Source organism: Ambystoma mexicanum, chromosome 1p (genome assembly GCF_040938575.1).
Source record: "Ambystoma mexicanum isolate Mex_15411 chromosome 1p, UKY_AmexF1_1, whole genome shotgun sequence".
NCBI lineage: Eukaryota > Metazoa > Chordata > Amphibia > Caudata > Ambystomatidae > Ambystoma > Ambystoma mexicanum.
Genome location: NC_090921.1, coordinates 174371846 through 174386382, shown reverse-complemented (window position 1 = coordinate 174386382; position 14537 = coordinate 174371846). Strand labels below are relative to the sequence as shown.

At 44.3% G+C, this 14537-nt stretch overlaps 1 protein-coding gene across 7 annotated transcripts in view; it reads left to right on the top strand.

The window, feature by feature from the left end:
- The window catches only part of ARHGEF15 (Rho guanine nucleotide exchange factor 15), a 592319-nt gene that overhangs the window by 382335 nt on the left and 195447 nt on the right, over positions 1-14537 (top strand). For all 7 annotated transcript variants that reach the window (XM_069646189.1, XM_069646186.1, XM_069646177.1 and 4 more), the window contains one exon: positions 9229-9903. In XM_069646189.1, coding sequence (XP_069502290.1) covers positions 9249-9903 — 655 coding nt within the window. In that variant the 5' untranslated portion in view covers positions 9229-9248. The remainder of the gene's footprint in view (positions 1-9228; positions 9904-14537) is intronic.

Sequence of the window (14537 nt, the reverse complement as noted above, 5' to 3'; positions counted from 1 at the left end):
ACCTCGGTTGTAGTGTTTCAAAAGGGGAAGCTTTGAAAGTTCAGAAAATTGATTGGTTGATTATACTGAATATGTGCAGCGATGTTCTAGGTGATTGTGCATGTTATTGAGGAGTAGGAACTTCATAGAGGTTTGCTCACCTCCGCGTTTTTGTCTCGCAGTAATTGATTGCACGAAGCCGAGCTCAAGGAAGTCTCGCAGAGGCGTCCAGATGTTGCATTGTTTGGGCGAGAGAAGGCCTTGCTTAATGTACTTTCTAGCTTGTGGCAAAGACTAATACAATTCTGCCAAAGAGGAAAAGTGGGGTGGGCCTCTCTCCTTGCAGTGCCGGGTTAACCCCTTGCAGAGCTGACAGAAGCAATGGGTCCGCTGGGACATTTTTCTTTGTTGACTGACGGTCATGGCCATCAGATGATCTGATCAATCATGGCTTCCTAGAGAGGGCATCCTCTCTTGCTTTGGGGTTTTAAAAAGGATCAGGGGATTCATCAGCATTATACTTTTCCAGATGAAGAATACACAAAGCATATGCGCTACGGTTCCGTGGAATGGGCCAGATATATGCTTATTGCAATATTTAGGGTTCAGGGGTTTCTGCCTAATATGGAGACTTGAGTTAGTCTTTTCTAGCCTCTTCTGATGATTTCAAATCTTTGTTTTAGAGCTAACCTGACACTGTGACCTTTTAAAATTGGCCTATTTATTTTCCCAGTTGTAATTATGATCTGTTTTGGTGGAGTCATTTCTATAAGTTGTTTGTCCCTGTGAGTGTTGCATTTTTTTCCTTTAGCTTGAGAGATCGTCGTGGTCATTTTCCTTGCTATTGATGGTGCTTTTTTGCGGGTTCATTTCTCAAACCTTAGAGTTCAGGCATTTGCCACAATCTTAAATGAGATTGAATTCTTGCGAAGCTAAATGGATTTTTGTTGAGTGGTTTTACAAATACTGCTTTCCAGATTACCCATAGCAAAGATTGTTTGTAATCAGTTTTGAGAGATGTTTTGTCAGATGGATTTTAAACCTATTGGCCAAAGAGCATAGAGAGATTTGCTTGTTTGGTGGTATAGTTTGAGTGATGCTTTTATCACATGGTAGGTCTAAAGTTCTAGTGCAGGTGGTTCCAACCTGCGGCTCTCCAGATCTTAATGACAACTCCCAGGATTCCTCACCATTGACTATATTGGCTAGAGCAGCATTTTTTTTGTTTGGATTTTTTAATGTGGGTCCCCCCTAAGCCCCTCATTTTTTACTCTTTAAAACCCACCAAAAAAAATGACTCCTTTACCCCTCAAAAACATGCATTTGATGCATATTTTTTCGATGCAGACCTTCGATGTATATACTAGATACCATTTATGGCAGCATCAGATGTCAAGAGGGGGTAGGAGCCCTACAGATAAGGTGTGTATCAGTCACTTTTACTCCCTAAAAACTGGCAAATACGCCCAAGGAATAAAACTAAGGATTAAAAATACTTCAACAATGAATAGGAAAAAGACATGTGGAATAGTGCACCCCTGCGTTCACACTCATAGCTCCATGGATGTGTTTGGACCAGTAGTACACGCAGTGCCACAGGAACAAACTACTATTATTACTGCTCGATCGGAAGGAGTAAACGTGTGAATAACTAGGTGCAAAGTAATTATTACAAAAACATTTCCAGGTTTCAGTTCAAACATATTTTTACTCGATATATAAAATACTCTCATTGGGAATTCGACTTACATTTTTACTCCCATAAAAATAATTTTACTCCCATTTTTAAAAATAGGGAGTAACATGCTCCCACTTCCAAATCTTGTCTGTCGCACTGAGGACATGTCTCTAGCAGGTTGGGGTAAAGGGGAAGAGTTGCCATTGTTCATCTATTTAATGTATATCCTGAGATGAAGGCAAGGGTATCCTGGATTTCCATAGCGCCTGGGGTGGAACCATGCCCACTGCAAAGAAAGCTGAAAATATTGTCTGCATAAGCAGTCTTTACCTAAGATTTTGCACCCATCGTTTTTTCTTAGTTGCATTTTCATTCCAAACGTGACCGCTAGCAACCCTGCAGATAAGCAGCGAACCAACTGTTTCGCCCTAAAAACAGACACTCCAAACAAAATGAAATAGGGAGTGAAAATCCTTCCAAGAAAAAGTAGGAAAGAACAGATGCATAAAAGCCTGTCCCCCGCTTCCACCAACACTGCTCAACGGATGTGTTTGAGGCGGTGGCACCAGCTGAGCACTGTCACGAAAATAAGCTTTATATCATCACTCCAAGATGTGAAGGAGCAACTTCAAGATAACAATTCCATCAATTACTAGGTGCAAAGAAGTGTGTGTTACAAAAAGATAATCTTTTTATAGGGGTAAAATATATTTGTACTTTCTTTAATAATAAAAATACCACCTTGGTAATGAGAAACACTTTTTTACTCCCTAAAAATACAAATTCATGTTATCCCATCTTTAAAAATGGTGAGTATAGGATGTGCAACTCCAAATCTTATCTTGGGTCCTTGGTGCAAATGGGCAACGTAACAGACATGGAGGACATCCTCGATGAGTTCCGCCGCTCATGGCAAAGCAGGAAAGTCAATACTCATGAATGAATAGACATGACTTGGGTGAGGGCATGAGTACGCTGCATTCAGCACCCGTGCTATTTCATTCTAATGCTCTGCTAAGAAATGGTCCCTCCAAGCAATCAAAGGCTTTTTTGAGGAGTAAGATACACTGATATTAATGGGGTCTATGATGTGCTTGGTGTATGCTAGTCTGTGAATGAATACTCTCGTAGTAGGAGGAGGAAAGCCTTGCCTTACTAAAGCTGCCTGTTCTGCTTTAATTACATTTCAAAGGGCCTTTTTCTAATTTAGTGTTTAATTTGCAAGCCACACCGATGAGGGATAAGGAACAAAGGATTTTAGGAGCGGGGAGATCGCTCTCTTTCTATGATGAGTTTAATTGTTGCCTCTGTGGATATACATTTGGAACACTTTAAGAGCCAGAGTGGTACAGCCCAGCTAATTCTGATAGCCAAATTATGGAAAGTTTGGTAGTGTTTGTACAAGAGTGCATCCGTATCTGGCGATTGGCTTTTTTTGCCTACTTGATCCCCTTGTACACTTTTCATATTTAATTCTGTGAGATCAACTTTGGTCTTTAGTTCCAAGATTTGTCTTTTAAAAATTATTAATGTAACCCTATGTAGCTTTTGCAGCATTCTTTATAAAATTCACAGAAAACTTGATTAATGTCTCGGTATCTTAATTTAGTTTTTGTTTTAATTGTAGATGTCTTGATTTTTCTCTTCCTGGCCTTCACGGAGTCTCCATTCTATTTCCCCTTAATATTGATAAGTCATATTGGCATCTAGTTTGCACTTCTTATGGTAATCAAATTTTAGTCGTATATGTTTCTAAAGTGTCATTTGGTATATTGGTTTGAAATTTTGTTATAGGATTTTACTTTTGCTGGCATGTCTGTGTATTTTTCCATTTTCCGCTTCCGATCTACTTTGTTTATAATGTGCTTTGATGGCATTTAAGCGATTCTGAAAGCTAGTCAGGACGTTGGGATTGTTGATGAATTCTTCCATGAAAGAAGAGAACTCCTAGATACATCTTGTTTCAACAGAGCAGTATGTTGTCTCAATCTTGTGCACATTAAATGTTCGCGTGTCCAAATATAGTATTCTATATACGGCAGCATGGTCAGACTGTACAGTGGGACCAATTTCATTGGCGTATCAGAGCTGGAGGTGATTTTGTTTGTAAATAGATACTCGGTTCTTGAAGAAAAACGAACATGGGTTTAATTAAAAGGTACAATCCTCTAGTTTAGGGTTACCCGCTTGCCACTAATCAAATGGGTTGAGTTATTTAATCAGTTTATGCATAGCTCTGTGTGACCGACCACCTACGTGATGGCATTCCACTTGTGGAAAAGGATAAAGTCCAATGGGTTCCCCTCCACAAGATAAGGGTGAGGTCTGTGGTTGATTATACAATCTGATTCTTAAAGGGAAGGTTCTCCCACAGCAGCGGTAAAGATGTTCAATATATTTTAGTTTGATTCTTTATTGGTTAGTTTTAACAATACCCCATCCCTTCGGAGTCTGGTTTGGTGTTGATAATGGATGCTTAAGTCTAGACTTCTTTAAATCGGGATAACCACACTATTTATTTTCTATTGGCCCTATAACCAACCCCCATATTTATAGGGATTATTTTTCTGTTTTTACAGAGTCAATATCCATTGAGTGGTTTTATAGTAGAAGGATTGGATCTCCTTTTCGCGTTTTTTTACATGCCATACTGTTTGTGTTTTTTTTATTGTTCTATTTTAAACCACTGAAGTCTCAATGTCAAATGCTCCGACATCTGCGTATATCCAGATTCCCCAAACATCCCTTCTATAACCAATGCCGGATCTATACCAGGGGAATAAGACTTCAGGGTATGCAATTTCTTTTGGATTAAAGGATTTTTGAGGGTCTGGTTAACCAATACTCTAGACGCACCAAACTTCTGCATAAGTGTATGGACACAAAAAAGTATGTCGGAGTAGGTGATATTGGATGTAGGCTGAGAAAATACAGGATATAAAGTAGAAACAGAAGAGTGATGCATGTATAGACCAAGTTGATTAACGATAGCACTAGAGACAATCAGGTGGACAGGTATTACTCAAGTTTTTTCAAAGGGGGCATGTCCAGTTGAACAATGACAAAGGAACCAGCTCACCCTGAGGCACTCCTACAATATCTGTAACATTCTGGTTCTTGGAAGTAAGTACATAAACTTACTGGGAGAACCTGCCATTGTATATATAAATATCCTAATAAGAACACTGGTAGATGTGGGAAGAAGCACCAGAAGTTTAACGTGATCTCTTAATTTACAAAAAGTGTGAGATCAACCATCCAGTTTATGAACCCTGTGCAATAGCTGAGGAGAAATGTTCCTTTGCATGTGTGCTTGATCCTACTAAGAAGAAGAGTAGGCACTGAAATGCTAGTCAATTCTTGTCTGAAAAAAGAGTATCACCATCGGCCCAGACACATGATTCCGACTAGTAGATTGTCGTCCGTGTGGTGCGAGGAAGGGGTCAGTGCAAAGTGGGCTAGAAGTTCTTTGTAAACTCCCCTCAGTGGGCGCCATCCCAGTGAACGGGATGTCTGGCCTCGCTTGTTCTCAATAGTGGGACTGTCACACTTTTGGTAAATGATCTCTTGATTTAACTTCGATGGCAATAAGGTGGGGGCCTTGTGTGCAATGCATGAGTTGGTCATTAAGCTTGTGAGCATATTAAGTTTCCCTGTGAACATTTTGTGATTTGTGTAGTTGTACTGAGTTTGTATGCCATAGGGGTGATTTTCCGATGACATCCATCAGAGTGAGTGGAATTAATCAATGAATCCACAATAGTTTAGACACCAGAGTAACCTGGTGTCTAAACTAGATGATAACTCCAGCTTCGCCTTCATACATCTTAACAAATCATGTGAGATCGTGATGTTGGTGCCACGGAGGAACTCTGGTGGCAGTCTCCAATTCCATTGTGTTGGGAAAGTCTAGGAAGCAAGTAAGCGGGCTTATGCTTTCCCCCAGTAGACTGCTCCCCGACTAGATACTTCTTCTACAGCACTAGCCTTCTACCAAAGAGAGCTTTCTTTCACGCCATTCTGCCCCTCCACCATTTTGTTTCGTCTCTCTGCGCCCACCATTTTGCCTCGCAACCAGTGGTGGACTGGCCTACAGGGAACTCTGGGCACTTCCCGGTAGGCTTCGGCATCATGGGCCTCTTGTGTGTCGTTACCCGCTCCTCTTACCCCCTCTCCCAGTCACCACACTCCTTTCCTTCCCCCTCTCCTCATCGCCCACATGCCTTTGAAGTAATAGAGTCTCACCCTCAACAATCGTTGTGTCCGTTTTCGCAACAATTCTGCTCCTTTCCCTAACCTTTGTGTTATGACCGGCTCTTGGTCATAGGGTTCACTCCAAGGGACACTCAGGATACACAGGCCAGGTACGCATAGTGGTTACTTTATTAGCTTCTTAGGTTACAGGATCAGATGTCAACAAGTCATTAGGAGATAAAGAGGAAAGGGACAGGAGCCCACTGGCTCCCACCACCCAGGCTCACATAATCTAACTGCCTGGGTTAGAACCCATTCAACCCCAAACATTCTAATCTCACACTCCAGACTCACAGCCTACATTCTGATGGTGACATCAATCCTGGCTCAGCACACATGCAAGTATAAGAGCCAACCCTAACACTTTGCCATTCTGTTCTCTCTGTGTACGTCCCCCGAACACCACTCAATTCTTGTTCTTCCACCGCCCACTATTCTGCCCTTTTGCTTCTGACTTGTGATGGACATCTATCATGCATTTTTTAAATCTTTCTTGAGAAATTGATTTGTTCTGTTAATGATTATACTGTGCTCAAACCCACACTTCCGAACAGTTTGTGATGCATACATGATTAAATACTTCTACATGCTAAAGACTGCACTGGACTGCTTCTCTTCCACTAGACATCGTCTCTTCCACCCGGCCGCCTCCTCCAAGCGACCCCTGTCTCCTCGATCACACCACTCCTCCTACACTCAACTGCTTTATCCTCCGCTCGGCCGCTTTCCTGGACTCTCGCACAGAGACTTGTACTCCATCCAGTCGTTGTTGCAGTCCTACAGTGAAGACTCGGTCTCTGATACTTTGTAGGGGGATAACATCTACTACAGCTAACTCTTAGAAATGCGGTCATCTGCAAGGACAGGGTCCTTGCGGACATCTCTAGGCCAGCCCAATCTGGCCACAGGGAGCCCTTCAGCTCCTTCTCCGCTAATGGCCACAGTGTTCATGCATGCGAGTAATGGAGCGCGCCCTCCACCCCCCCCACTCCTACTACAACCGCTTCTGGTTCTGCTGTGGTCTTTTTTTTTTTTTTATACTGGTTGAACCTAGGAAGATTTCACTCTGTGCTGAGTCATGCATAAACCGGGAAGGGTATTGGATTATTCTGGGAGGGAGTCCCTGAACTGCGGGACCCAGAAGTCTAACGCACGCTCCCTTAGTCATACGTCCACCGTTTCCTCCTCCTGAACCCATTTAATTTCTTAAAAAGAGCTTCATGCTGGACGTTTCCCCCTTCTAAGCACTCTAGTAACAGATGTTATCGTTACCATGTTCAATGTGTCCTGTTTTTTTAACATCTATGCCTTCGGGGACTCCGCACAGATTCCCTTGGGATAGTGAGGAGGAGAGAAAGCGGGCTACCTTTGCGTCGAACACTGGGAGGAGCGCACACAGGCAGTGCAGGGATGCTGACCTTAAGGTGCTGTCAAGACACCGGGGGTCATTACGAGTTGGACTTTGCAGGAAAAATGCAACGGAATTACAATATAACGCCGCATTCCTGCACTGCCCAACTACAAGTTTGGCGAAAAGTCTGAGGATTCACCTCCATCCATGAGCTGGAGGTAAATCTGCCGACTTTCTGCCCATTTCCGGCAGAGATTCTGCAGCATTAATGCCACTGAAAATGCCCCATAGAGTCCAATGGATTCGGAAAGAATTGCGATTTACTCCGCCACTTGTAATCCAGGGGTAAATCAGCCACACCAAGTGGTGGTAACGGTAATTCTGTTGGGCGGTATTCCTGCAGATTTACCGCCCAACTCGTAATGAACCCCACTGTCCTTGCCTGCTCCATAGTCTGAGCAGGCGATTCAGGGAGGCCTCCTTCATGCCACCCAACCCAGCAAAGAAGTGGGAGCAGAAAAAACTTGATTTGTTGTGAGAACGGGTGGGAAATGAGCCGTGTAGCATGGAGTGCGCAGCCGGAGTGCAGGGCCCCCACTCTATGTTCAGGATCAGGACATGAATACCGAGTCTGGGCCGCTGGGTCAACGGCCACTCCGCTTCTTTGCTCTCCCTGGGTAGGACACTTCTCTTTTAGACAGCATCCTCTCATCCGAGGGCCACGAGCCGAGTCAGTGGATTGGTTATAAATTATGCAGAGAACTCTCAACGTTCCCAAATCCTTTCCCTGTAGTCTTTATGCACCCCAGAAAAGAAAGAAAAGTGGAAAAAATACAACTTCATTCCGTGGATTGTGAAGCCCAGCCCTCAATGTCTGGGCCAGAGGTTTCTGCTGTACGCGCATCTCTTTCACAATGCGCAGCAAAATGATGTTTCATAAACACCTTCAAAGAGCCAAAAAAGGCAGAAAAAGGTTAATAGCTCTGGAAATTCCCTGGACTATAAAACCACAGATGCAACCTGTAACTGACCGAGGCACATTAAAAAAACGCAGCCTTCCTAGGCAGTTGGGTGGGGTGGGGCGGAATGAGGAAATCGTAAAATAATTTCGCTGGAAACGTCAATTTAATTAGCCGATTTCAACATAGCGCGCAACTGCGCATGCGCGCAAGCCTGGGCTTCTGCTGGGGTTCCACCCATTGCGCATGTGCGCAGTTTCTCCGGACTCTAATCGATGGTGCGTGTTACTGCAGGGCCTGGTTTTCTGTAGGTCCTTTATCCATTGTGTCTGAAAAACGCCGGAGCACCTCACCCAGACGCCACTTTGATGCAGGCGGAGTTGCTATGCATTGCTATGGAATCCTCAAGCTTTTTGCACCAGCTCAAAGCTGGCGGATTCCACAGGAATCCATGTAGATGCCTCTCGCAGTGCATTTGCGTAGCAGCGGGGAGGGGGGCATTTACGATAGATACCCAGCATTATGGGGAGGGGGGGGGAATGCATGGAAACCTTGACTGGCACTGCCCGGATTTCGGTGCATTGATTAGATCCTGTAGTGCACACTATCAAAGTGCAGTGTCAGCAGTGCAGAGTTTCCTTTGTGCAGTTTTCTCTGTGCAATTTGCACGGATCTGGAAAATGACCCCCTTGCAATCCTCTTGCTTTCCCTAAGGAATCTCCTGGCTTGGCCCTTTGGAATGTTATGGATCTCTTTAGTCTTGTAATGCATCTCCTGCTATTTGCACGTTCTCTTAGTGTTTTGGGTTATCCAAAAAACAAGCCTGGGACTGTCCAGGAGAAGCATCGCCGACATTACTGATTGTGTTACAAACCGATTGATATGGTAAAGTTATTGTTGACTGGATATTTTTTGTAACATTCTGGTATCAATTAAGTATGTCAACTAGCGGAAGCATGGATCCACGCATTAAACAAAAGTAATCAAATTGTGTTTTAATTTTTCAGGAAATGAGATATAAGGACTGATGACACAGCAAGGTAAGAAAATGTCGTCCGTCTCACCCCTGCCTCCTCCGACCCCACCAGCCCAGAAACCCATGCGGATTGTCAAAGCCAGGCCCCCCATGAGACCACGGCCCTACTTGCCTCCTAGACCTACCTCAGACAAGCTCAATCCTTCAAACCATGCTGCTCCACTGGACTCCTCTGTGCGGGTCATCGAATCTGCACAAGAGCTTGAGAGCGAGTCTTCAAAGGGATCTGTATCTCCTGCAGCCATCTTACCTGAGCCAGCGACCACACCGGATACTGCCAACACCCCAGAACCTGCCATCCTCCCAGAGCCCGTCAAAGAGCATCTGAACCTTAAACACTCTGGCAACGTCAAGAAGATTGTTGGCCAATTTGACCATGGCGTGGTGCAAAATGACAAGGAGATCCTGCACCCACCACCGCTTCCGGAAAAGAGACTGCCGCCACAACCCACCAAACCGGCGCGGGTCCCACGACGCTCCAACATTGCCTTGCCTCCACCCAAAAGCAAAACTGTGAACTTTGCCTTGAACGGCACGGAAAACGGGGTTGAGGAGGTGGTGTCGGAAATTGGAGGTCATGGTGCTGTAGATAAAATGGACAGTTTAAAGAAAAATCACTTACACCGGGAAGAAGGAAGTCAATGGGGTAAGTAGAACAATGTCATTGGAGAAAGAATGGTCTGAGAAAGTTGGTGAAAATGTTTCAGTATCTTAAAGGGGGTGCAGTGTCTGAATAGCCAGCCTTGGCATACAGAAGTTCAGATTCTGTCGCTGTATGGGTTTATTTCTTGTGATTCACTGTTCTCCAAATGTTGACCAACTCTATGATTTCTGACATGTACACTCTAGGATGAGGGGAAAGAACCACTACTTCGGTAGGAACCATCTCCCACACCGGAGACGGAGCTGTGTACAGAGCCATTTCCCAACTGGCTGATGGTTCTGATCGCCATGAGGGCTGGACGAGTCAGTCACATGCCCTATAACCGACTGTGTCCTAGCCATCCTGGCTTTTTAGGAGCATCAGCTTATCTGAATATTGCCCAGGCTACCCATGGCCCAGGCCAGCTCTATTCCACACTAAGCGCCTTCCCAGCCAACTCCTTCACTGCATCCCCTGCGTTTGATCTATGTCCGTCCACACTTTAGCCCACTCACGCCTCCGATTAGAGAGTTTATTTTCAGATTTGACCTACACTTGGGCAGATGTTTTCAGTAATTGCCCTTTTCCCATAATCTATTAATCAAATTCACACAAAAATGAGGAACTTGTGGTAAACAATTTAACTATTGTACTTGTTTCCTCCTGTGGACGGATAACGCGCTGGCCAGTTAATCGTACAATATCCGGGGGAAGGAATGACCGGTGGTGTAGGGTGCGGAGGGGTACTGACAACTTTGATCTATGTCATTTCAAGTAGAACTTCCACAAGACAAGGGCACTCTTTTTTTTTAAAAAAAAAAAAATCCCCCCCCCTGAATCTTATTTTGTTATTATTTATTAATAACCCCACTGCGGATGAATTATGCGTATGCCTGCCAGCGAGGAGGCGGCATATATGTGAAAGGCCAGATGATTGACTGTGCATTAGGAACTTGTATTCCATTGGCAGGCTTTTTCCTTTTTTCCGCTCACACGCTCCACCCTGGGCAGTGAACATAAAGGAGGCTCGATTTTTCATAAAATAAATTATTTATTGGTGTGAATTCTGCGCCTGCGATCGAAGATGCAGCCGAGGAAACCCTTCCTCCAGTGTAATGTGTGCAATTGGAGCCCTAATTGATGGCTCGCAATAATAACTTTGGCGCCAGATCCTGCACCAGTCTACAAACCCAACAGTGCCAAAAGAGACTGCCATGCATGCCCCCTGCATGGCAATAGGCAACTGGAACATTATGTGTGTATGCATGCGTTTGCCAAAGTGTCTAAACGAGCCATTGGTACATGCCCAGAAGGCATTTGAAGCCCAATGGGGATATTGAATGGACGCAAGTATGAAGATTGCATGAACTGTGGGAGTTAGATGTGTGGGCCGCTATATACCAACTCCTCATTCCCCTGAATTGCCCCCTCCGTACTGTGCCATGTCTGATACCCAGGAGATGACTCCTGATCGTCAAATCTTAATTTCGATCCGGGTTATCGGAAGGCTGCAGAAGGAGTGTGCTTAACTGTTGGCTCTGCTAGGATGGTGCAGGCAAGTTATCTGTTGGCTGAACCAGGAGTGTACAGGCAGGTTGACTAATGGCTGTGCCTGGAGTGTGAGGATCTCTCCTCCTGGCAGTCCCCCTCTAATCCCTAATTTTGTAATGAACACTTTCTCGAATGGTCCCCTCTACTCTCCTCTGTTTCTCCATAACCATGTCTCTGGTCTTCAAGTGTATTAATGGACCAGCCTCCTCCCACTTGCTGTGGCTGTTTCAGCTTCCTACTACTCCCCTAGTGGTAGCCCTCTGCCCTAGCCCTCTTCCTAGCCTCCCCACACTCCCGTGAGCCTCCCCTCTTCTCCTTCTCTCCTTCTTTGTTCACTGGCACTCCCTACACGAAAACACACCCAACAACATCCATGCAGTCAAATGTGCTCTTAAGGGCATCTTCTCATTGAAAATGACTCCTTCTTGGTTCATTTTCTAACACATCTCGGAGCCTCGATTCCACTAATTCTAGTGCTCTTTGCAAGTTACTACAAACCACTGTCACTGGAAAATACTCATTTCCACAACTTTTCTTATTGTCCCTCCGTCTAATGAGGCATGTTCCTGATCCACTGTGTACCATTTCTGCACACAACCCTACTTATGCAACCAGTGTTCTAAGTTCGGTGAAAGATTGAGAGGGGGCTCTCATTTGGGGAGGGGTCTTTGGTCATGGGCGTGGCCTAAAAACGGATGGGCGTGGCATAACCAAGAACACGGAAGGCCCGAATGCTCAGGAGTGGTTAGCCTACATAACTAGGCACATATGCCAACACCGGCTACTTAGATATACTCTCACCAAATTGAAGTTCCTAAGCATTATTTATTGGACCTTTAACTAGGGCCATTGGCAAAAGGTTAGGTGGTGAGGTACATTTGCAGGTGTACTAATGTCAGTACATGTGGGAGTGGGCTTTAAAATGAAAACGCCCAACACAGGGACAGAATCGAGGAACCCAACCTCTCCAGTCCTGCAACCTCTCTTCCGACATTCCTCGACGTGGTAATTCGTCATGACCTGCTTGCCCTCTCCTTTCCCCTCCTCACTCCCAGGCTTGGATTTGAAGAATGCTCTCTTTTATAAAGACGCTTTGAAAAGTACCAGCTCATAACAGAGTACTCTGACAAATATATAAATACTTAGAATTGTTAAGAAAAACAACGGTACGGTTGTAGCGCTATTTCTCCCATCTGGTGGACAGTTACCAGACATTTCATCGAAAAAAATTAAATTGGTCGACTGGACAAATGGTCGACGTAATTTCGTCGAAAACCAAATGGTCGAATTTTTTTTTATTTTTACCCTTTTTTTCGGGGGGGTCCCCCCAACCCCCTTTTTTCTAAAAAAAAAAAAAAAAAAAAAAACCTTTTTTTCCCTAAACTACAACCTTAAAAATAAATATATAAATTAAAAAAAAATCGACCATTTGGTTTTCGACGAAATTACGTCGACCAAATGTCCTGTCGACCAATTGTTGATGAAATGTCCGGACACCCTGGGGGACTACAAATACCACAATGCAATTCAGCGGAAGACTAAAAAGAAATAAGCTGTGTGTTTTTGTTGATCTAGTTTGAAGGTAATAATGTGTGTACATGTCACCTGATAGGTTTTCCTTACTTGATAAAGGCATAAAGGCATGATTCATATATAAGGCTTCCAGCTTTCTGTTTTTACTGATTTGTACACAACTACAGACGGAAATCAATCTGCTTTCTGTCTGCATTCATTTATACAAATGGAAAAAAAGGAAAACAGGCCTTTCTGTCTGGTCCTCTACGATGTACGATGTCACTCATACATTGCAGGCCAGTCGCATTGGAGAGTGTAAAAGTTGCATGAAAATAGCATTAAAGTTCTTCAAATTGCTGACAACATATATCTTAAGGCAGCAGCAGCCACAGGTGCAACCATTTGTTGTTATGGAATACATTGAGCAAGCCTTTCTTTCCTACATGGCTGCATGTGTGCATTAATAACTGCATTTTTTAATTAGAATAAATGCTGAAAAATACTGGTTTTGAATTATCTTTTTATATGACCAAAAAATAAGTGTGGATAAATGCAGAAAAAAGGCCCAAAAATCAATATGGCTAAATACAGACGGAAATGGCTGAAAAATAAACAGCATAAAGCCGGGAGCCTTAGTCATATGCAAGGAAAACGTGGGATTGTACTAAAAACACGTTTGTTCACTCAATTAAGTTAAATGTTGCTGGGAAGAATACATGCCACACATCAGCACTGCAATATTCACGCTGAGCGAAACCCTAAAGAGGGCGATTTTATCACCCCGGAACTGGTCTCGCACGCGCCTTATCTGTCTATTTCTAGCCTGGGACACCAATGATCTCTGATTCCGTCCGTCATAGCTAACACGTGAATTCGCCAAACAGGAACACGCTACCTTTTTAATTTATTATTTTTTAACTGCCTGCCTTAAAAAACAAAAAGTGTGCATCGTGCACCCTCAATTAGTCCATGCATAGAGGGGCCCGATAAAGGGAGGAGCCGGAACCAAGCAACATCGTTTAGGAGCCACAGAGGGTCTTGCGGGTGGAGATTCGGGTCTGCATCGTTGCTTGCCGTCTGCACAGTTCGAATGAATTTAGCCACCAAATGAATTGCAAGCACACCACTACGTGGGGGGGACTCATTAACATACCAATTGATTGTGACGTCACTAGAAATTAGCATATCAAGGTGCCCTCTGAAAAAGAGTGGGGGGACACTGTCTACCCGCGTGCATCCTCGACTTGAGCCAAGCCTCTGTATGCCAAGTAATTCGGCCTGAATCCAAAGATTACTTGGCTTACATGTAGAAATGCACGGAATTGGCCCTGCAAATCCACGCTAAATCACGCGCTCCCGTTTTTTCCCCCACAACGGGAGTTTTTAAAGCCCACTTGTGCAGGGAAAAACGCAGGCAGTAGCTTGCTTAAGCATCGAAAGACGACTTACCTTGACTTCTCTGTCTTAGTGGATGGCGGTACAAAGCAGAGGCTCTAGTCCAGGGCAATATGGCCGGCAGGGAGGGACTCCGGCGTAAAATGGCTGCATTGCCGCTCATACACATTTATCAG